The sequence below is a fragment of the Lissotriton helveticus genome, chromosome 2_1 (genome assembly GCF_964261635.1).
Source record: "Lissotriton helveticus chromosome 2_1, aLisHel1.1, whole genome shotgun sequence".
Taxonomy (NCBI): domain Eukaryota; kingdom Metazoa; phylum Chordata; class Amphibia; order Caudata; family Salamandridae; genus Lissotriton; species Lissotriton helveticus.
In genome coordinates, this window is record NC_136059.1 from 191263671 (window position 1) to 191288299 (window position 24629).

At 48.1% G+C, this 24629-nt stretch overlaps 1 protein-coding gene across 1 annotated transcript in view; it reads left to right on the forward strand.

The window, feature by feature from the left end:
- LOC144817844 (BOS complex subunit NCLN-like) overlaps window positions 1-24629 on the forward strand; it is a 273806-nt gene that overhangs the window by 174190 nt on the left and 74987 nt on the right. The window contains exon 5 of the mRNA XM_078674705.1: window positions 17612-17695. Within this exon, the coding sequence (XP_078530831.1) occupies window positions 17612-17695 (84 nt within the window). The remainder of the gene's footprint in view (window positions 1-17611; window positions 17696-24629) is intronic.

Genomic DNA, 24629 nt, shown 5'->3' on the forward strand with positions numbered 1-24629 from the left:
ACCAGGACCAGGATGAAGCGATGCCCTTGTGCTGTTCGGGGGTCCAGGGGCCCCACAATGTCTATTCCCACCCTTTCGAACGGGGTGGTCACCACGGGGAATGGTTGTAGGGGTGCCTTGAGTTTGCGGCCGCTCTTCCCGCTGGCCTGGCAGGTCGGGCAGGACCGGCAGTGGTTGGAGACGTCATTTCTCATTTTGGGCCAAAAAAAGTGAGTCACCAGGCGGTGGTAGGTTTTGTCTTGCCCCAGGTGCCCAGCCAGGGGGACATCATGGGCCAAGTTCAACAGGAAGTCTTTGAAGCGGAGGGGCACCACCAGCACTCGACCGGCCCCCAGCTCTGCGATTCTCTGCTCGCTGTACAAGAGATCATTGTCCCAATAAACCCAGTGGGCCCCGGTGGTGTCTCCTTGGCCCTGGGCGAGCGCTTGCTGTCGCAGTCCCTCGAGGGAGGGACAGGTCTTTTGCTCCTGCCGGAATTGTTCTTGGGTGGGCCCCCCTTCTTGACGCCACTGAGCCAGGTCGGGAAGTTCGGGGGGCTGTGCGGACCCCTCTGGGGTTGGTTCCGGGTGGTCGGTATGGATGGAGTCTTCTTCGGGAGCGATCGGGGGAGGAGGTGCTGACCATTCGGGTTCTTCCGGTCTAGGGGTGGTGCGGGTGGCCATGGACCGGGTGGTCACGCACGCCCAGTCCGGGAGACCCAACATCCCCAGATGCTCTCTTCTTTCAACAGCTGCCCACGGGGAGTTCTCGAGATCGTTCCCCAGGAGGCAGTCCACGGGGGCATCGTCGCGGACAGTTACTTTTAGCATGCCGGACACTCCTCCCCATTCGAAGGGGACGCAGGCCATCCGACACAGGCTCTCCGAATTGTCTGCCGATCGGACGGGGCAAAGAACGTTTGGCAGGATTTGTTCTGGGGTCACCAGGTGACAGCGGACGGCCGTCACACTGGCCCTGGTGTCACGCAGGGCTTCGGCCTTGCGCCCATTTATGCTCACCCATTGGCTGTACTTCCGAGTGTTGGCTGGCAGGGGAGTCCGCGGGACCATGTCTCTTCCCCCTAGGCAGGCCAGGGTCATGGCGGCAGGTTCCCACTCGAACTGCTCCGACTCGTATGCTTCAGTGTCTTCGGAGACTTGTTCTTCTCCTAGGACGGCGGCCGCCACCTGGCGGGGCCCGGGCGCCGGGTTCTTCGGGCAGGTCGGGTCACTGGCGTAGTGGCCGACTCGCTGGCATCGGTGACACGTAACGTGGGCTCGGAACCCCGGGCGCATCGGGGGGTTTCCCCGGCCGGCTGGGGGCAGGGTGGTGTTGGCGGGAGTGACCGGGACAGCGTCTCTGCCTCGGCCCGGTCCTCCTCCTCCTCCTCGGGGACGATGATGACCTTGGTTGGATCTGTTCTGCTCATTCGGCCCACTCCGGGCCACTCGGGTGCTCTCCCACCGGTCCGCCTCGGTGGCGAGCTGCCGTGATTCAGTCAATTTACTGTCGAGGAGGTGCTGCCTGAGTTCGACGAAACAGTTGTTGGAGAGGTGCTCCCACACAATGAGATTGAAGAGTTGTTCGTAGGTGATTACGTTGTTACCCTTGATCCACCCCTCGAAGGCTCTGCTGAAGTAGTTTACGTACTCCAACCAAGTTGTACCTGGGATCCGGGTGCAGTTGCGGAACCTCTGGCGGTACATTTCGGGCGTGAGCCCATATCGGCTGAGGAGGGCGGCCTTCATGTGGTCATAGGACGTCATTTGATGGTCCGGAAGCTGCAGCAGGGCATCACGGCCCTCATTGACGAATCTTCCCCATAGCCCAGCTCCCCAGTCACTTCGAGCGATCCGGTGGGCCGTCATGGCGATCTCGTAGGCCTTGAACCACTGCTGTATGTCGTCGTTCCGGTGGTATTCTCGGACCACATCCTTGGGGATGTGGACCTTCTGTTCGGTAGTACCCGGGGAGCGCGGTGGCTCGGGCACCCCTAGGTTTGGGTTCAGTTTGCGTATTTCTATCTCTGCTAGTTTGCACTCGTGTTCGTATGCCAGTCTTTTTTCTTCGAGATCCCTCTGTCTCTGTTTTTCCTCTCGCTCTTCTCTGAGCCGTAAGTGTTCTAAGTTTATTTTCTGTTCCGCCAGCTTCAATTCTCCGTCTAATTTGAGCCGTGCCAAGTCTAGCTCGTGTAGTCTATTTTTTTCCCGCTCCTGGATCTCTTCTCGGGAGGGACCTGTTCTCCGTTCTTCCGTCAGGGTGGTGTTGACTTCCGGGGCTTCGAGGTCCCGGGGTGTGGCGGTGTTCGTCTCTGTCCAGGCCTCTAGGGCGTTTTTGAAGTCTTCTTTTGTGCTTAGCCCGGTGGTAGCAATGCCTAAGTCCATGCAAAATTGTTTTAGCTCTCGGTGGCTGTATTCCTCCAGCTTTTCCATCTGGAACTTCTCTGCCGATCCGCTCTCATTGTGGTTTAGTCATAGGGTGAGTTACTATCTGTACGGAACGCGTTGGTTCGGATCGCGCCGCTGGCCACCAATGTTAGACGGGGACCTGGAGGGTCGGCCGAGCACAAGGGGAGAGGCCTCCGGTGAGGGCCGTCCCCAGCGATCGTACAGACAAGTAACTTCCCCCCCACAGATGGACACCACACGAGGATCAGATTAACACCTTTTATAGGCAGTTCTTGAAGTAAGGTAGTACGATACAATGAGATCAGGACACGATGATCCTCTCACTTCTAGTCTCTATTAGGGAAGGGGGTAGCGGGACAGTCTTGGTACCCGTAGGTACGGCGGTGGAACGGTGATAGCTCACAATCCTCGAGCTCGATGTTCGGACGGGTCAGACCGCGGCAGCGCCAGCAGGTCCCGAAGAGGTCGTAGGTGGCAACGGGCCGCGGCAGCACCAGCAGGTCCCACGAGGATGAAGGTTGCAACGGGCCGCGGCAGCGCCAGCAGGTCCCACGAGGATGAAGGTTACAACGGGCCGCGGCAGCGCCAGCAGGTCCCACGAGGATGAAGGTTACAACGGGCCGCGGCAGCGCCAGCAGGTCCCACTAGGATGAAGGTTGCAGAAGGCCGCGGCAGCGCCAGCAGGCAGGACAATAGTTCACAAGGCAGGGCTGCGGCAGCGCCAGCAGTCCGTCAAGGATGAGTTCGTCGCGGTGTCTCTTGACTCCAGGATACAACTGCCTTCCTGTTCTGGGGCTGCCTCAGTTATAGGTCTGGCACTCTTTGATGTCCGGACCCTCGCTCTTGGAGGTCGGGAGGTCCGGGATGAGGGAGTCCAGACACCCAGCAGGGGGGTGGAGCCAGCGCCCGGGGAGGCTGGGGGTGATCGGCACCTGGCGGGAGAGAGCCATCGACACTTCTTACTCCCATTGACCGGCCAAGTGGTCCGTTCACCTCCTGGGTGGATGGTGGTGCCGGGATGTCGGGGCCTGGCCAGGCCCGGGGTTGGGGTCGAGCTGAGGCCACGCGGCCTCGTGGTGCAGTGTCTAAGATGGCGGCTGGCCCGGGCAAGGGTGCTGACGGTGGCCCAGGCCAGGGACACAGGGATTCCCAGGAGCAGACGTCCCATGGGGGACGGGTTGGGGGTTGCTTCTGCGGGTAGTACCTGGAAGGCCGGTACCAGGGCCCTGTCATGCGGGGAGGGAGCGAGCCCTTCATGGGGCCTGTCCAACACATGCTTACTCCATCAGGGGATAACACAAACCCCAAAAACTCGACTCTAGTGACATGGAAGGCGCATTTTTCTAACTTGACATAAAGATGATTCTCCATCAACTTGATCAGGATCGCTCTCACATGAGGAATATGTTCTTCCACACTATTGGAAAAAATCAAAATGTCATCGATATACACCACAGCCACTCGATCCAAAAACTCTCCCAACACATCGTTCACAAAGTGTTGAAAGGCTGCAGGGGCATTACAAAGGCCATATGGCATTACTTGGTACTCGAAGAGTCCATACCGAGTTCGAAACGCCGTTTTCTACTCGTCTCCAGTGGCCACTCTGATCAGATGATAGGCCCCCCTAAGGTCTAGCTTTGTATAGACCTTAGCATTCTTTACTTGATCCAACAATACTGAGATTGGGCACCTATTCTTGACTGTCACCTGATTTAATGCTCGATAGTCGATGCAGGCCCGAAGATCTCCATCACGTTTTGGAATGAAGAAAAGAGGCGAGGAAACGGGAGATTGCGAAGGACGAATGAATCCATTGGCCAAATATTTGTCCAGATACTCTTTCAAAAACCGATTTTCCGTTTCAGTGAGTGCATAAATTCGACTGCAGGGCAAAATTGCTCCCGGCTCAATGTCAATTTTACAGTCGTAAGGGCGATGCGGAGGAAGCGTTTCCGCTATTTTCTTATCAAACACAGTTGCTAAATCCTGATATTCCACTGGGATTGATTTTGATTCCACAGTACAAATTTGGGCCGGATGGACTGAAGCTAGGATCTTGACCTGCGACTCATCTTCCGAAGTCTTCATTAAACAAAAGCAATGTTCAGCACAATAAGGAGAGTCCATTTCAATCGTCCTTCGACTCCAGTTTATTCTCGGATTGTGCTCAATTAACCAGGGGAGTCCCAATATTAACTGAAACTGCGGAGCATCAATTAAATTAAAAGTGATATACTCCGAATGTCCTTTAAGCCCTGTCAATTGAACCAACTCTGTTTCATGCGTAATGGGGCCAGAGGACAAGTTGGTGCCATCTACTGCACGTACTGGCTCTGGGATTACCTTTTTTACAAATTGGAGTCCATGCCGCGGAGCATATTTTTGATCACAAAAGTTGCCGGTAGCACCAGAGTCAATCATAACTGATACTTCCTTGATCTCTTGATCTCGAAATTTTACCACAAAGGTTGCTATCAAATGCGGTGCAGCTGACTGTAGTGTATTCATAATATGTTGTGATTCAGGAGTTGACTTTATTGTCGCTTCCACCCGTGCAACTCTCTCTACGGGCGAAGCCGATCTTTTACTGGCAGAGAAGTTTTCAATCGCTTGGAACATTCTTTCACGAAATGTCCAGATCCCCCACAATATAAACACAGTTGTGAATTTCTTCGTCTCTCCTTCTCCTCCTTCGATAGAGGCCCTCTAACCGATCCAATTTGCATAGGTTCTTCGACGGTTGGTGTATCTGAACTCTTGTGAGATTCACTTCGCATTCGATCAAACCGAGGAGGAATTGGGCGAAAGTCTTTTCTCTTTTCATTTTTTCGCTCATTTAGTCTATGATCCAACTGCAAGACCAAATCTATGAGAGCCGAGACTTCTGTGGGTCTTTGCGGAATTTGGGCAAGTGCATCTTTTAATTCATCTCGAAGACCTCTGTAAAAAATTGCCGCTCTTTTCTCCTCAGGCCAGTTGGTTTCCACCACTAATTTATTAAAGTTAGCCAAATACCCCACCAAGTCTCGACTTCCTTGTTTAAGGTCCAACAATTCATTATCTGTAGATTGCGCAGCAGACCGTCGATCAAAAATCCGGGCAAACTCCACCTTGAAATTCTCGTAATTTGTTAGGATTGGATCGTTCTTGGTGACCAATGACATAGACCAAGCAGCAGCGTCCCCCGTCAGATACGACAATATGAAAGCCACCTTCGCCTGGTCATCAGTAAAAATTACAGGGCGACACAGGAAGTGTAATGAACACTGCGTCAGAAAAATTTGGGCCTTCATCGGATCCCCCCCATATCTTTCTGGGGACGCTAATGGAATGACAGGGGAGATGGAATGAATCACCTGAGTTGAAATCCCTGACGAGGATGACTGTTGTTGTGCCAAGGTTTTATCTTGAGAGAACGATCCTGCGGTCACTAGTTTATCTAATCTCTGACGGGTCTGCAAAGACTCCTGACTAGATCTCTTAACTTCCTCCCTTAACGCCTTATTTTCCTCTAAAGCATTATTTAACTGCACCTGCATATTACCTAGGATTTCACCTAAAGTCTTCATATCAACGCCTTCCGCCATTCTGTTCAGGAGGGGACCTAATTCCTCAATTAAGAGGTAGGCACTTCAATCTGTCAAAAGGATACACTGGTTCGGCCCCCTCAGGAACAGATGCTCTTACCCCAGACCCCCTCAAGCCAAGCCAAGAACTACCCTTTAGTAATGCAGTCCAAAGTCTTAACCTGGGGGGGAAGGGAAAGTGGACAGACAAAACAAGAGAGACTTCTTCCTCACGATATCTGCCTCGGGAGTCTTTCTGGTAACTCTCTGAAAAGGAAAGGACAGGTTAATTCTCCCTACTTAACTTTCACTAAACCAAACTCATATTTTCTAGTCCCTTGCATTTTGAGTCTTACCGATACAGACTGGGAAGCTAGCCTCTCTCCTAACTGTTTTGTCTGGAATGTGTAGTATCTGATTAACCGGAAGAACCTCTAGGGATCCTTGGAAAATTAATTAATGCAGTAAATTGCTCATAACACCTCGAACTGTGAATCACCAAAAGTCTTGAATTCGGAACTGTGAGCTCTCTCTCATGAAATTCTCTGGAATTCTTCAAAGTTAATACTCAGATGCTAAAGTCTTTGAATGTCTTTGAATACTTTGAGGCACCAAAAGTCTTTACAATACTTCACTTTAGTAATAGTCTCTGACAGGCTCAGGGCGCAATATGCTCTCCTGCATACAAGCAAAGGAGCGTCCTCAGCACCCCTGGTTCATCGCCCGAGACTTGTCTTTTTACTCAACAAATACTCTTACTTGAAAGTCTTTGAGGGAACTTCTCTTGACTGAAGTTTTCCCAACTCTGACTCCTCTTCACCTCGACTTTTCCAGTGCTCCGGCGTCGAATAACTTCAGGTCACTGATATGCTGAGGGAAAAAACGTTCGTTAGGACAAGCTATCTGAGTTCTAATATAGCGCTATTACTGTTACTTTCCTTTTGGTTTCAGTTCGGAAGCCTTGTACGGGGAAACTAGTCGAAACACGAATTTTCTGTGGAAGATAGGTTAGTTGCTTTCTCCTCAGGTGAATTGTCGGTTGAAGTGCGCAGCACGTATTGCGCGCATGCGTGAAATACCGAAACTCTTAGAACAACTACAATGCTGACTGACCCGTCGGAGAAAACGGAATTACTTCCGCATTCCCAAAATGGCGGATCGCCGCAAGGCTGCCACTAGAACTCGCAATGAAGTCCTCCAGCAAGGGTGTCTCAACTTGCCAACTCCTTTCAAACATCCCATGTGGTGAGATGATGGGCGCATCCTGACAGTCGCGGAATGGCCAAAACAAACCTCGACGAGCAAAAAAAATAAACCCCGCCCACGGCCGCGATGACGACATCGCAGAGGCGGAGAGCGAAAAAATCTCGGGAACGCCCACGAATCTGGTCCGACCATGACGGACAGATCTCTGTTCCAATGGCTAGCCTCCATTTATGGAGCTAGCCAATGGAACAGAGGGCGGGACTAAGGCCTACAATGTAGGGACATAAGATTTCTCCTGGGCGGAGCTAGGAGCTCCGACGCCAGGCGAAATCTAAAAACCCATCCATTTTAGTCTCATGGCAAAAGCTTGGACAGCATTATAAAAAAGAATGGCACCTGCACCACGGCACAAATACGGATGGCTGGGTGATCCAGGGGGGGGCAAGTGCCCCTCCTTGCCCCTCCCTGCGGACGCCCATGTTCCTCGGTGCCCTCTGAGTTACTCATAAACTAATTTCCTTTTTCAAGCTACAACGCGAAGCCTTCTCAAAGTAAATGGTGCACTTACTTGAAGCCAGCTCTTAAAATGGAAATATAGAGGCTTAGGTACTCACTATTGCTGTGAAGATGAAGGAAGTGACATGGGGTCGTAAAATCAAACTATGGCTAAGCGACTAGCATGGCACAAGTGTGGCGCTGTAGCGTTCGAGCTGTCCTGGGTAGTGACAGGTGGGCAGGTATTCCTGATTAGAGAGGGTTGTGGTTGTAGTATGACTGGTGTGGGAACAGTTGGGTCTGCTGCGTGAGGTACTGGCGTGGTCTCATTGCGGCTCAGCAAATGTTGCCTGCTGGTATGCGCGACAAAAAGACCAAGTGGCACAATAGACAAATATATGGCAGTAAAGAGTGATTAGACACAGAAATAAGAAGTAGAAGGGAAGAAGGGAGTGGAAATAGACTATAGATGGGCGGTAGCGCAAACATTCACAGGACAAGGGTTTACATAATAGACCAGAAATGATCCTAGAACATTCAAGTTTTAACAACGTGAACGCTTCCGGTTTCCTCTTCACACTGCCAGTTTCCCTTTCCCTGTGTGCACTGTCCACCCTTTCACCACTACCCGCGCTGCCTTAACTGCTAGTCCATTTGCCTACTTATTCACCTCTGCTCTACCCCGCCTTCCTTCCATCTGTTGATAGGTTTCTGCTGAGCACCCGAAGCCAATATTTTTTGCATGCACGTAAAACCTTTTTTTAATCTTTGTGTGCAAACGCCAGGTGGTTGAATGTGAAATAAACACCTGCATTTGAGACCTCAACCGTTCAATATTTGCTTTTCTCGCTGTAGTTACAGCAAACAGATTATGTAAATGCAACGGGATTTTCAGCCTTCACAATGAGTTTAGTCGCACACTAGAGCTGGTTACCATAGCAGTAAAAGATATTCACGTTCAAGGCATGCTTTAAAAGCGTGACTGGGTCTAGTAGCTCAGTGGGCTCGTGCATCCACTGAAGGGACCTGCGTTTCATGGTCGAGGAGCCAGGCCTCTCTACGTCCACCCCGGATGGAAGAAAGATGCTGCTGAAAGAGCACACTGGTGGACAATCTGGGACACTGGGATCCTGTTGCTATGGTTGCTGCTGCTGATAGTAATTAGAGTAAGAATGCCTGTCAGATAGCGCCGCGAGTGAAGGCCCTACCCAAATATCAGTATCGAGTCGGGCTTGACCAACTCATCCTTTCATCCTTCTGTGGCCGATTATTCGAATAACATGGAGCTCGGGACAGTTTCACCTGTTATTCATGGTTCTTCAAAATTGTGCTATATAAAGACAAGTTGGTATTACTTAAAGGGAGGCGCTTCTTTGTATTTCCAAAACTTTCTACTGAATGTGTCCATTCAGGGGCCGTTCTACATTTAGTTTTTGTTGCAGATGCCTGATTCGGCATCTATGGCGGTGAAGGATTCTTCAGAGGACCACTTATTGTTTATTATTTTTCTTCAATAGCTTTGCAATTCTTCTGCCTTTGCCTATCTGTTTGCTGCACACCGGCTGCTGAACTGCAGTCCCACACGAAATGTAATAGTACAGAGAATACTGATTGTAACAGAGCAGTGTACAAAATAAGGAACTTGCTTTCATTATTCTGACTTTACAGACATGTTAGTGTCTCTCAAACGTCCTTAATAATATACATTGAAGACGTGCCGACGCTTTCTGCTAACATATCCCAGTTAATTCTCCTAAACTCTTAGGTAGAGGGTGTGCATTTCTGATTAGTATAAAGTAAAATAAAGATGTAATCAAATCACGAAGATACCATAACAGGACCACAGGAGGAAAAAAACGTGAAGACCAACATAAACGTATTCCTGTCTAAGTTAGTAAACAAAATATTGGAGTAGTCCTCATTTTTACTTTTAAATTGGGTTTTCTTTTTAGGAATTAACGCTTTGTTTATATCATCATTTCCTCGATGCAGATTGTACATCTGTTTTTATATGTGAATTATTTACGAGTTTCATATAAATCTTACAGACGTTCCTAGTGAGACCGTTCATTAATATTGTTTAACTGAGGTACATGCGCTGAAGGGGTGTTTTGTTGGGGACTGTAAAGGTTGCATCCCATCAACTTTTCACTGTTTATACAGAAAAAGACCTGCTCTGACCTGCCTGCCGGAATCTAAAACATGTCCAACAGTTTTTTTTGCATGGAATATGTACTTGCACGTTTGTGTTTGGATGATTCCACCTCTGTCACTGTTTTCCAAAAGTACATCTGCCCAGAGAGATGTAGGGGGTTCGCGGAGTTTGTTATTAAAACAATAGTGTTCCAAGTGCAAGGGAGATACTGAGAAAACAAATGTATTGCTGGTGAACGCTACTTTGCAAGGTATCATCAAAATGGATATACTTTTCTTACTCATTTAAAGAATTCGAATATGTTTTGTATTTTTGTCTAAGCGTGGTTAAATGATATAATATTATAGGAGACAAATGCAAGTCTACAAGCCTCAATGAATCATTGAAAATGCAAAAAATCATGGATATTTGCATAATGCACCCTTGCGGTCCAGCATAAACAAGCCTTTTTCACCCAAGTCAATAAGAAACTGAAATTGCTTGGACTGAAGTTCATGCTTTTGTTTCCATTGGAACTGAAATTAGTAGACCACTAAGGTTCCCATTTTTTAACAAAAAACTACCAGCCTAGAACTGGATTGAGAATATGAGGCTACCAAGCAGAGTCCTAAAAGAGTGCAAGCAAAAAAAGTTCCTGACGCTGGCCCAAAACTACAAAGCATAATGGTCGACCAAAAGTTTCACACAGGTGGAAAACCCCTACACCCCTGCAAATACAAAAAAGCAGGGGGACTTCTTAGCTATAGCAGCAGTTCTGACAGAAAAACGTCGACGCCCATGGTCATTGCAGGCAGAATCCACAACTTCCGATGATGATTCATCAGCAGATGATGACTCAAAGAATTCTCTGGCTCCCCTGGTAGTTACCCCAAAATGAGCGGATGACTAGTTATAATACCAACAGCATGAGGAAAATGACAATACGAACAACTGCTATTTCTAAAATGACATATCGAATTTTGCGTTGGGAAGCTATTATAACGTTGATACCAATGCCCTGATGTGACTCAGCAGAAATAGCCACATACAGACCCTGAACTTCTGAAACTTAACACACGTAGACCAGCGTGGGATTATTCCAGGGTGATTGTTAATGATACTTGAACATACCCCACGCCACGCACTGGGCTCTCTGTGCCTGGCCTTAGAAGACAGCTGTAATGCCAGAAACCGGTCCTTGGAAGCTTGTTTCCGGTCCAGGGACGGCATGGCTTGGCAGTTCAGGCTGGACTGTTCCCATGAGGCACAGGGTCAGACTGATTTGCATATAGCCATGTCTGAACTGGGGGGGCAGAGTGGGCTAAAGAACGGTGATGGATCAAACCCAGATCTTTTGACTGGGTGTGAGTGTTTGATTGGTTCAGATGCTCTGTCCATTACCACCCCCTTTTTTACCACCCCCTTTTGTACCGCTTTGGCCTTAGATTAAGAGCAGGCTTTTAAATCTCTGAACTGAGGTTTGGTGTGGAGGAAGTTTGGTTTTAGTTGACGTATGGAACAATGGATAAGTTACTGTACACAGAGCTGATGCCTAGAGTGAAAACAGGACTCCACATATTCCACCTCGTTCAGAATTTGAAGGTGTATACGTCGGGGATGCTCTCTATCACCCTCTTGTTTTCACTCGCAATCAAGCCACTAGCACCATGGCTGCGGGAAGAAGGGTGGAGCTTTGGATCTCCCCAAATGACACCAAACTGATAGTTTCATGTTAAGCAGACAACCTGATGGATACTAAAGATGTGATGCTTAACCTGTCTGATTATCGTGCACCTCAGCGAGCTCCCTATTGGGTCTGCATCCAGCCTGATAGTCACCTGTGCATATGTTACAGATTGATCTGTAAATGGCTGGTTACTTGGAATCTAGTTGTGTCGTTGGATGATGGGTGCTCCCATGTTGTCTTGAGGTCACTGAGCTCAAACTTGTATCAAAAGAACAATGGGTGATTTTTGTCATCTGCTGAACTGTTTTCTCAGCACACTGCTTTATAGTCTTGGGCGGACATAGGGCAGCTGTGAAAGACGATGGGTTGATATTTCCCAATATATGTATTGTTTTTTAGGTCGAGTAATTTATTACTCGAAACCTATTGTGTTAGAACAAACTCTCTTGACCAAGCGGATTTCTCACAATGCATGTTGTGTACTGGAGCATGAAGCTTCCCCAGGCGCGCGCTTGGCCTTGCACACCACCATCAAAGGCTTCTGCTCCCCCTCACTCACACCCCATCCCCATATGCTCCTTTCCTCCCTCCCACTCGCTGGCACCCCCGCCCCCCCACCAGGCTCTTGCAGCGCGACGCTTCACCAGCGCTTCCCTCCCACTTGCTCACTCCCCTTCTCCCCCGCTCCCCGCCCCCCACCCCCATCCAACTTGTTTTTCGTATTCTCTTTCCCTTTCAGGCACCCGTACTCACGGCACCTCCAGAAGCCTTCTCCCTCCGTCTACTCTACAGCCGTCTCCAGCAGAACAGCCCCTCCTTCCTCGCGAGCGCTCCTCTTCTCCCCTCACCCCCATCCGACATGTTTTTCTTCATTATTGAACGAAAGCCCCTTAAAAGACGTGCATTCTGGAAGTGTGCTGTTCAAAAACCTCTCCTGTTTGGTTTAATTTATTATAGTGTTGCCTATAGGTGTGATTGCTATATTTTAATGTTCTTTGTTCTCTCCTTTTCCTGTTCGCTTCGTCTTAAAATGTACCATTTGATTTTTTTCCCATCTTTTTTGTATGATGATATTTGTATGATGAACATATACTGTTTATATTTGAAATGGCAACTGAAAAAAAAATCTAGGCCATATAGTCAGCATAACAACTGACTTCTTAGTTCACTAATGTCATTATCGTCTAGTCGGAGATCATGAGTGTTTCGAACTTCATGTTTAAAATGTAAAATTTTTAATTAATGCTTCTCAGAGTTTGTGATATGCTTCCCCAACGGAATACTTGTTTTTGATTTTTGAAGAGACTTTAGCATGTGTTTAAATGCCGTTTGTTGCACGACTTACATGCCGGAGATTTTCATGTCTCAGGTCGTGCACGGGCTGTAGATTGTGGCGTGACTGGATGTGGCCTAAGGACCAGAGCAGCCAACATTGCAGCTGTGGGACCAGGTTTGAGTCTCGGGATTGGCTCAACATCTTGTGAAAATTGGCAAATCACTTATCTGCCCAAGCCTACCAAAAATGACTGTGTAAGATAACTGGTGCTTATGTAAAGCGCTTCAATACCTTCGGGTCGAGTTCGTGCTATATAAAACTGCCCCACGCCCCCCAAAAAATCCTCTGCATTCCTTTTTTTTAAACTTGGAAGTGACACCCGATGTGGAAGGGCGGGAGGCAGAGGAGGGGCTGGTTGTGCAGAAGGTCAGTAGCGAAACCTCTCAGTTTGAGTTAAAAACATACAACCGGCTCATGATAAACAAATTTTCTTAGCGGTTCTCGCGCTACGTGCGGCCACTTTTATGACGAGCGCTCCCTGCTGACTGACCCGCCTATTACAAGCGCTCACTGCGGCTTCTGTGTGAAAACCAAAGCGCTCGCGGATGGGAATGCGGCCCGAGAAAAAACGAGATAAACAGACGTGGTTTTCACGTCCTGCTTTGTGCATTTCTTGCTTTAATCCGAGCCAATTGCCACTACACCAGCACTTCCCTCCGATACATCTGCAGCTCCACTTTTCACTCGCTTACATTACCTGCAGCCCCACATCTGGGCGGCACAGATGTTTTCGTTTATGGTACGAAGGGGTATTTATTCACTAGGCAACCGGTGCCTTGAAAATAAATTAACTCCCGAGGACACCCAGGGATTTCTTTCTAGGTTCCAAGGCGTGCGTAGGGCCATCCTGCGTTAAAAGCACATATGCAGACAGCGATCACTCATCACTCAGCACCACTCAACGCCACAGCACCATTCAACGCCACAGCACCACTCAACGCAACAGCACCACTCAACGCCACAGCACCACTCAACGCCACAGCACCACTCAACGCCACAGCACCACTCAACACCACACCACAGCACCACTCAACACCACAGCACCACTCAACACCACAGCACCACTCAACACCACAGCACCACTCAACACCACAGCACCACTCAACACCACAGCACCACTCAGCGCCACAGCATCACTCAGCACCACAGAATCACTCAGCACCACTGAATGCCGCTGCACCCCTCAATGCCACAGCACCACTCAATGCAACAGCACCACTCAATTCCACAACACCACTCAACGCCTCAGCACCACTCAACGCCTCAGCACCACTCAGCGCCACAGCATTACTCAATGCCACAGCACCCCTCAATGCCACAGCACCCCTCAATGCCACAGCACCACTCAACGCCACAGCACCACTCAACACCACAGCACCACTCAACGGCACAGCACCACTCAACACCACAGCATCACTCAGTGCCACTGATTGCCACAGCACCCCTCAACGCCAGAGCACCACTCAACGCCAGAGCACCACTCAATGCCACAGCACCACTCAATGCCACAGCACCACTCAGCGCACAGCACCACACAGGGCACAGCATCCCTCAACGTCGCAGCATCCCTCAACGTCGCAGCATCACTCAATGCCACAGCATCACTCAATGCCACAGCATCACTCAATGCCACAGCATCACTTGGCACCACTCAACGCCACAGCACCACTGAATGCCACAGCATCACTCAGCACCACTGAATCCCACAGCATCACTGAAGGCCACAGCATCACTCAGCACCACTGAAGGCCACAGCATCACTCAGCACCACTGAAGGCCACAGCATCACTCAGCACCACTTAACGCCACAGCACCACTGAATGCCACAGCATCACTCAGCACCACTGAATGCCACAGCATCACTCAGCACCACTGAATGCCACAGCATCACTCAGCACCACTGAATGCCACAGCATCACTCAGCACCACTGAATGCCACAGCATCATTCAGCACCACTGAAGGCCACAGCATCACTCACCACTACTAAAGGCCACAGCATCACTCAGCACCACTGAACGCCACAGCATCACTCTGTGCAACCATTCAACAACAACTGGTTCTAATATGTTCTCTCAATGTTTCAAGCTTTATTACAAATGTTCAAAAAGGTGTTAATATTTCACTGCTGTTCTTGGATTTTCATCATGATAAAATACAATGAACATAACCTTCCCAAAAGTTATTTACAAAAGTTTAAAATATTGCCATTATAAATTACAATAACCTTTATTTAAGTATTAATTATTAAAAAAATTAAAAGCCATTTTCAATTGTAATATTAATACATCTAAGTCATGTAAATACAACACATATTGCATTACAAATGCTATAGGTGTCACGTTTGCGAAAGTTAAAACTATTGGCATTGTAAATGACAAAGCTATTAATTTCGCTATTTTCAAAACCAACACATAAATAAAATATTTGTCATTTACAATACCAATAGCTCAAACTTTCCTAATGCGAGACCTATTGCATTGCAAATGCTTGTTTGGTACTGGGTCTCTGCCCACAAAAGATTTCTAGAGAGTGCCACCATTTGGTGTTTTGGCTTCAGCCAAGCCCAATGGCATTACACAGGCCCTGCGGTGGGGGGTGGCCCCCAAGCTCCAGGGGGGCCCCTCAGCACAATACTCTGGCTGTAGAGCTCCTGATAATTTCCGAGGGGGCCCCTTCACGTACCTTTCAGAGCCCCCCCTTCAAGTTACATTACGCCAGGGACCAAGCCAGATACAATCTTTATTTTCAGGTAATAGCAGGAAGTAGAATGCGTCTGAGAAGCTCTCGGAGCGTCCCAAAACACTAGCAAAGAAATTATGGAACCGCTTCCCTCTTGCCAATCAGATATTCTTTGCATCTAGCACCTCTGGAGGAACCAGAGTCAGAAAATGCCCTGGAAACACCCTTGCATTTCAAAGACAATGTTGTCTCCTATGCACCCACACCCGTGTTTTCATTAACTACCAAAAGGATAGGTCTCGGGCAGGGTTTTGCGATTCACATCACCTGTTTGGAAGGTGATCTCCATCCTCCATTTTGTATACAGTGCCCACACAGTGGAATCAAAATGGGTCCATGGGTTAAAATGGCACACATGCTACTTGCACACCTTAGCTATACACTGAATGCATGCAAACATTCAACCACACACAACACTTGTGCATACAAGGATGAAGTGTAGGAGCTTGCTGTACTAACCTGAACAAATTACACAGAGAGACTAATAGACAACTCGCCTCTGTAGCTATTCGAAAAAGACCTGCCCTGCTACTAATAATTGCCACTTATTACTGGTGAAGTAAGTTATCCCAGCCTCTTTTGATCTAATAGCTGCACCTAAGTATGCTGTGATTTTTGGAATCCATAGATCAATTAAGCCACCAAAATAATTTCACAATCATCAAAGTTTTGTTATGGACATTGCTATGCTTCTCGAGTTATATATCAAATGTTGATTAAATGAAATATTACATAGCAACTCCAAACCTAATTGTGACTAATGTTTCTTCATTGTCACTTCAGTGCCACATGTATTCTCCAGTTTTTGTTAACCTGATTTATGCTCACTTTCCCCTCATCAAGAATATGATTACCAATTGAACCTAATGCTGTCACTTTTCTCTAGGCGAAAGAGAAAGTTAAAACCTATTTTCAGGAGAACTTATAAAAGGGGCTGACTAAACATTCTTAGGCTCCTTCTGCAGCACCTCTGTTTTTGTTCTGAAGAATCCTTACCTCTTAATAAAAAATATTCTTGATTCTGTAGGAGGTGTACAACTATTCACCAAATTCTGTTTTTGAGGGGCTTGCCATCTTCTCTGTCTCTGTGTATAAAAGAGGACAAGGAGTGTATAACAGCTTTTTGCACTCAATTTGCACATCTTGAGTATGAAGTGATGCCATTCAGGCTGTGCAAGGACCCTTCCATTTTTCAATATTTCATAGGGTCAGTTTATTCAGATGTCTTAACTCATTTTGTGCTGATCTATTGAGATTATATTTTGATATGTTCTAAAAGCCTTAACAAGCATTGAAACCACGTCACCTTGTTATAGTCTAGGATCTTGCAATATCAATTAACCTGTCAAATTGAGAAATGTGAATTTAAGAAAGGGGAGAATCAGTATTTTGAGTTCAAGTCAAAAGTATCCTGTTTGTGTATGGACTTAAAGAAAGTACCTGCCGCTCTTAAAGGTGTTCCTCCGCCATTGTCAAAGGAACCCAGAGTTTCCATGGATTTGTACATTTGTACTGCCAATTTATTAAGGATTTTTCAGATTTAACTGGTGGCTTTACCTGTGTCTTAAAGAGGGAAATGTGAAATAAGGTTTTTGTTTGGATTCCCTAGCTGAAAAAGCAGGGAATTATTCAGCTCTTTCATGTTTTGTTTCTGTAAGACACAGGTAATATCAGCACCTAAACCTGCAAAATCCTTAATAAATTGCCAATATAAATTCTCTCAAAATAGCAGTGGGGTCTGTCTTGTTACAACTAAAAGAAAGCGACGGGTGACGACATCCAGTTTTCTATCTGACCCATGTTTTGTGAACATGGGAGGTGAATGGAACAATTCATGTATACATGTGCTCATTATCTAATCAAGGACTCTGAAAACCGGAGGATTAGTAAAACTGATCTGTTCATGTGATGATTGCATTTCATTTTGCGTTAATTAATGAAGTAAAAACCAATTATGACGCGTGGAGGCAATCTTTAAGCACAGTTTGCAATGTTAGGGAGGTTGAATCTGAATTTATCTAATTCTAGCCATATGTTGTCTGTTTCTCTTAAACCAGGGCTACCTCGCGGGTCAAGGAGAACCAGAGGATCTGCCTACAGTGGTCATTGTTGCTCATTATGATTCATTTGGAGTGGCTCCAGTAAGTAAAGATATATTGATTTGATTTGAAATTCTTGTGGCTAATTCCACCTTCCCTCCAGTCGCTGAATACTCTTATGGGCACACTGAGAATAGGCACTGAGGAAGGCAAAGGATGCTGGGAATATGCACAGAGCGTCAAAAAGTATAGGCCTACTCTGCATCATTGATCACTGTCATTACTGCCCTTATACTAGGTGTACCTGCTTAGACTTATAGGGAGAGCGGCCAATAAGAACAGGGTACTGTGTCTGACTGTAATTATGAAACTGTATTAGACTTAAACAGCCAAATGTAGCCCTAATTTAGGGGCCTATTAGGATGGCGGACGGACCTGCATCCGTCCGCCAGCCCAGAGGTGGAGGGACCGTCCGCAGGGGCAGCGGCGGTCCCTCCGTGCGAATTAGGATGTGACCGCCACCCAGGCGGTCACATCCCTTGATCCAGCAGCACCCGCCGCAATGTTAAAACTGCAAGCAGTGCATTTGCATGCACAAAGCGGCAGGCACCGCGCGTGCCTGCCGCTTCGTGCATGCAAATGCAGGGGGGTACCAAAGGTACCCCCCATGTGCACCCCACACCCCTCCCCCTTCACCCTGGGGGCCCGCAACGGGCCCCCAAAGAAAAGACCGTATGCCTTTTCATGGCGGCATTGCCGCAGAGGAAAGGCATGTCCCAGGGCAAATCCTAATATGGCTGGCAGTGTCTGATAGACACCGCCACCATATTAGAGCTTTTACGCCGTGGTCTCGTGGCAGAAAAGCGGCGGACGGTCTCCCCGTCCGCCGATGACCCCCCAGCCATCCTAATCTGGCGGGGGGTCTGCACACACACCGCAGCGGTGAATCCGCATCCTCCGGGCCAGCGGTGGCTTCCGCCGGCCCGGAGGATGCGGATTCACCGCAATCATAATCGGCCCCTAAGTCTTTCTGTTTTCTCAATAAGTTGTACTGCACTGCATTCGACTTTGGGCCACCAGCATGCACTTTTCAATAGTCTTCTAAAATGTCTACAATCAGTATGGTACAGCGCTGCCCTTAGTTCTGACCCTGTGTCTATCACGGATATTGCTGATGTTGCTGTTAGGAATGTTAGAGTGACATTTTCAGGAAGAACCAAGGGACAGATACTCTGTGTACAGGGCCTCAAAAATGAGCTATTAAAAATGTCTGAGGTAGAGTATAGTACTTCTAGTTATAGTGAAGTAACAGCAACCCAGTGCTAGATTAGCTACACAATAAATCTTTTGCCTTCTCAGATACTGCCGGATAGCTGATTTCCCACCTTCCGCTCTCAGAGACCTTTAAACATGCTTCGCGCAACATTGGTGCCATATTGAAGTCAGGCAGCAGTCTCAATGATGATCTCTGACCCGCTCCTTGAAAACTCTGGGCCAAAATGCACCTTAAGCAGGAGCTAAGCCTATAAACACAAGAGTTATCTATTCAAGAATATGCTCTAACGGGTCCACTGAAGCGAGACCTTCAAGCGGGAGATGCAGTGCTCAAAAAATACATAATGGAATTGCTATAGAAACAAACACACACAAAGCATTTAAAATAACTTTAATAACTACTCTAATCTAAACACGCCAGCTTTTAATACCTTTCTTACAAGAAGCAAATAAACAAGAAGTGTAGGTTTTGGCTTCTTTTTACGAGAATGATTGGGTGTGTGGCTTAAAAGAGAAGCCATATTGAAGGGATGGGATTTTTTAAGTCGACTCTGGTAAAACTTCTAATCACATGAACAGATGCTCAGTGTGTAAGGACTTTTTATACCAAGGACAATCACAGGTGAGAACCCTGCTAGCACAGGTCAGGGTCAAGATTGCCCACTTAGTGGAAAAGTGCAGACCCGGATATGAGGGTGAACATTAGAGGTTGTTATGCCTAATCACCATTTTCTTTTTTATTTAGAACTTGGAAAGGGGCAAAAAAAACGAAGCCAAGTGGTTCCATGTGGTGGGAAATCATCAGCCAGTGCTGGCTTTCAGCCAACAATATTTTGTAGTCTGGGACGTGTAGTTTTTCTGTTGAAACGTATGCTATAGTGTGATAAATCATACTGTGCCATGTAACATTGGCAAATGTAACAGAATTAATGCATACTTACCCATTAGGTACAAGACAGCTGGCTATACTAGGAAGAACAGAACCAGGTTCTAGCACACAAAGCATAAGAACAACTCAGGTAGCAATTCCTAAAGCTTCCCTCTCTCAAAAAAAGGCACAAGAAAGAATAGGAGGGAAAGGTAAGAAAAAGGCAGAGAAAAAGAAACAAAAGGAAGTGTTCTACTTTGTAGCTGACAGAATGGAAAAGAGCTGGTCAGCGGGTTCTGTGGCTGGCGGCATGCTGTTAATGAGATCCCTTACACATCTGCCTCCTCTGCGCTCGGCCACCGTACAAGGACACACCAGCTAAACGGAGCAGATACCAGTTCTACTAACAGTAGCTCTGCTCATTTGTCAGCCCCTCCCCTCCAGCTCCCCAACTTGTCTGCTTATTTAGAATCTACTCGTGAATAATGCGTTGTATACCAAATAGCACATGGTGTATGCAAGGTTTCCAATTATTTGGCGGGAGCAAAAGGTAAAAGGGCCTTTTAGGTCTTGCCTACGCAGCGCTCAAGCGCTGCTTAGGAGGGACCTCTTGGAATAGCTCAGGACTTTTTGGAAAACTCTTGCATGTACTGCACTGTTCCCAATGATGAGCCCTCGTGCATGTGTGGCGTTTACCTTGCGGGAGCAAGCAGCGGCGCCATCTGTTTGTAATTATGGCGCCTGCTGCTGCTCACTCCCGCAAGGTAAACGCTGTGCGCCACTTGAACTTTTGTGACCATGGGCCGCGCTTGTCTTTCAGCGCTTGCTTTGTGTTCCTGCTGCGTTGGCATACCTAATGTACACATCCCATTGCATGTCAGGTTTAAATATATCCAAACCCTTGTTACTTCTACTCGTCTCTTCCATGTCAAAACCAAAATACGAGCGCTAAACAAATTTCCATGGGCATGGGAGCCACCGACAACTTGACAGGCTGCAGTTGTTGTCGGGCATGATTTATGTGGTCACACTCGAACCCTGGGAGTCCTCACCGAAAGCCGGGCATGATATTTTCCACCCTGGCGTTAAAAAATAGAAAAGGCATGGGGCAGAAGCTGCAATGATGTCATCCCCCTGGGCTTTTTATACCCAGCGCGTACCTCCATGATGGACGTGAATGCGAGGCTCCGCTTGCCATCATTTCCAGCTTCAAGGATATGCGCACAGCGTTGCCTAGGCTCAGAGCTCGCCCACCTCTCTGCTGCCTCAGCTCCTGCAGCTCTGCACATACCTCACATTTCACCCGGCTTTGGTCTGTTCTGCATGGTCAGACGATAGCAGCCGTGTTATTTTTCCTCAAATAAATCACTCGGGTGTTGTTAGTCAGAGACTGGGCCTCCGGTCTGCCAGCCTGGGCGATATCTTACGGTGCTGTGGTTTGGCGACCCGCGCTGGCTGTTTGCCCGCAGTCTTGCTTGGGTACCGCCCCTCCTCCTTGCCTGGTTTCGTTTTTGGCCTCATTGGTGATTGGCCGACAGCGGGACTTGTCTCTTCAGGTGTTTTAAGGGTGGGGGATTGGTCGTTTTTTGAATTCTTTATGCCTTTTCTCCCTTTCCTCTGATTCCTGCCTTCTTGCTGAACGTTCAGTGGGAGGGGGCTCAAGTGGTGGCTGTTCTTCTACACTGGCTGAGGAGGTCTTGGTTTCCTCTGTTGCTGGGCCTGGCTGTGGGCCCTCCTTGGCTTCTGCCCCGCTACCCCTCTCCTCTGAGGTCCCCATCCCCCCTTCTGGTTGTTCTCACATTGGCGGTGTGGAGGTTGGACGGTTGTCTCTTGGAGCCTGTGGTCTGCCCGACCACATTATTTTTGTGATGCAGGCCTCTCGTAGACAGTCTACCTTGGCTTCCTATTCGAAGCACTGGTCTTCTTTTTCTGGGTGGTGTTCCTCCTTTGGTCTGTCTCCTGCTTCTTGCCCTGTGTCTTCTGTTCTTCAGTTTTTTCTGGATGGCTTTCAGAAGCACTTTGCTTTGTCTACCTTGCGGGGCCAATGGTCTGCTATCCGTGCCTTCCGGGATTCGGATTCTTTTCTGCCTTCGGATGGCTTGTTGGTTTCTCGCCTCTTTCGGAGTTTCTCTCTCTCTTCCCCTTCTGTTCGTTCCCAGGTGCCCCCTTGGGATCTTTCTTTGGTGTTGGGTGTTTTGCAGTCCTCCCCCTTTGAGCCTTTGGAGTCGGTGGACCTTAAGTTCCTGTCCTACAAGGTGGCTTGTCTGGTTGCTATCACTTCTGCGAGGCGGCTGGAGGAGCTTACGGCCTTGCGTTGTTCTCCCCCATTTTTGCATTTTCTGGATGACGCTGTGGTGCTCTCTTTGGATCCTGGGTTTGTCCCCAAGATCCGCTCTCATTTTCATTCTTCTCAGGAGCTGATTCTTCCTTCTTTGTGTCCTTCTCCTTCTTCTCCTTCTGAGCTCTTGCTTCATTCCTTGGATCTGAAGCGTGCCTTGTCTATTTATGTGGCTAGGTCTGAGGGGGTTCGCTCCTCTGACTCCCTCTTTGTGACCTTTGGTTTGGCTGGTAAGGGTAAGGCTGCCTCCAGGCTTGCTTTAGGTCGCTGGATTAAAGCTGTCATCACTCTAGCTTATCTTGGTGCTGGTTTGCCTTGTCCGGCTGGGGTTCAGGAGGGTTCCACTCGGGCGTGTCTGCTTCTTGGGCTGCTTATCATGGTGTGTCTCTTGATGAGATCTGTCGGGCGGGGACTTGGGCCTTCGAATCTACGTTTGTGAGACACTACCGGTTGAATCGTGCCCTTTCTGACAGGACCAATTTTGGTCGTGAGGTGTTGCAGGCTGTGGGGGTCCCCCCCCCGCTCTGATTCTGTGTTTTTTTATTAAACTTTCACTTTGCTGCACTCCTTTGTGTCTGGTCTGTGTTTTGCTGTGTTTGGGGTGCCAAAGGCCTGGTTGGGCATTGCTTTGGTATGCCTCATGAGTGAGTCGAGGACGAGGGACGTAGAGGTAATGCTATGATTACTCTTGGTAATCCCCATTACTCTTAGTCCTACTCGTCCTCGACCCAGTCATACTTCCCACCCTCCCTCCCTGTCCAGGCCTTTGTTGCTTGGTGTGTCAGGATGTGCTTCTGGTGGTTAGGTATGATATAGCACCTGGCAGGAGGGGGGTTGGAGCCTAAAAGTGTTTCCTGTTTTGTTTCCTGTCTTGTGAGATACCTCATGAGTGATGACTGGGTCGAGGACGAGTAGGACTGAGAGTAATGGGGATTACCAAGAGTAATCATAGCATTACGTCTCATTTGACTCTAGGTGCGCCTCTGGTGGAGATTCCCACTAAAAAGACATGTCAGTAAGTGAGTACCAAGGTATGCAACCCAACGGGGGACACCGAAGATGTACGGGTGCTGATGCCAATGGGCCCTTTATTGATGCCAACAAACCTTCTTGACAGGTGACTGACTGGCCCCAGCTCTACCAGACACCCAGAGGAGATGTGTCTCCAGGGTGACGTGTGACGGACTCTGCACCAGCGTTACTGTCCTTTAGTCACTCCTGCATACGAGACACGAGTGATTCTGCATCAGCCTTACTGTCATTCAGAGTCACTCCTGCACGCAACACACAACTGACTGCACCAGCCTTACTGTCCTTTAAGGGCACACCTGCAGTCGTGTCTTGGCTGCTGCCTATCGCTCCGCCCCCTATAACGCTGAATTATACTAAGGGCTTACGGCTCTATGGTATCTCTTTTTTTACATTTCCATCTTTATCCATTTTGGCAACCCTTACCGGGTGGTGGTGGTGCCCCTCCCCCGTTTCCTTCCTTTATCTTCACCCTGTTTGTTCAGCTTTTCTATCGTACGTCGTTTTCTTTGTTGCTTATCTCCTATCATAAAGCGCCCAGTCATCCATAATAGTTTCTAGAAAGCACTACATAAAAACTTTACATTGCAGGTACACTTATATGTATAGCCTGTCTCACTGCCCTTATCTCGCTCTGCCTCTGTCTATCCCTGTCTATGCTTCCGTATCGATCTATGCCTGTCCCTCTCACTGTTCGTGTCTCACTCTCTCTGTCTCTATACACACCTTAATATAGTACCTGACCCTCACAGCTTCTTCACTCTCTTGTGGCCTGTAAATGCCCTGCCTGGCTTGATTGGTGGCTCTGCTCCCCCATTCACCACCAGTGGCACTTGAAGTATTAGTAGATGTTGTAGCACCCAGAATAATGTGCTGCATGGCTAAATACTAACAAGGTTCCAAAGGCGAGACCTATTGGCTATGCCAATGCTTGTTTCTCAAGTGCTCGATCGAAGGAAGACAGTGAGGTGGAAAGCGTGCACGTTGACAGTGATTCTGGCGTGCAGCATGTGATAGGATTGGGACATGAACACGAGGCGGTGGGCTTGTTGAATGTCTGTCTTGAGTTTGAAAGATAGTTTGACTGCTCCCTTCACTCTCGCTACTATCTGAAGTGTATTTTGTTGCCTTGAGACAGCTCTACCTTTCTGTTGTCAATCACCTATTTTACACTAATGCATTACAATATATACATATAGAGGACTTTGGGTTAGCCCTGTACTTCCGATTGGACTGCTGCCTTGTCTATCTTGCTTTCCTGCTTCTAATTCAATGGCTTCTCTCCCAGTTCTTTCTTGGTCCCGCCTTTTGAGAATTTCTTGACTGTCTTCTGATGGGGTCTTTGTGTCCTTCCACTGCTTCCGCTGAGGGAACTACTTTTTTGTTTCTGTTCTATCACTCCATGGGAGTGCATGTGTTTTAGTCCTCTCTGCCTTTTGTGCTACTCCCTCCTCAAATTCCCCCTATGATCTTCGTGCTGTGTATTCTTCCCTCACAGCTACTCCATTGCTCCCCTGCTCACTCTT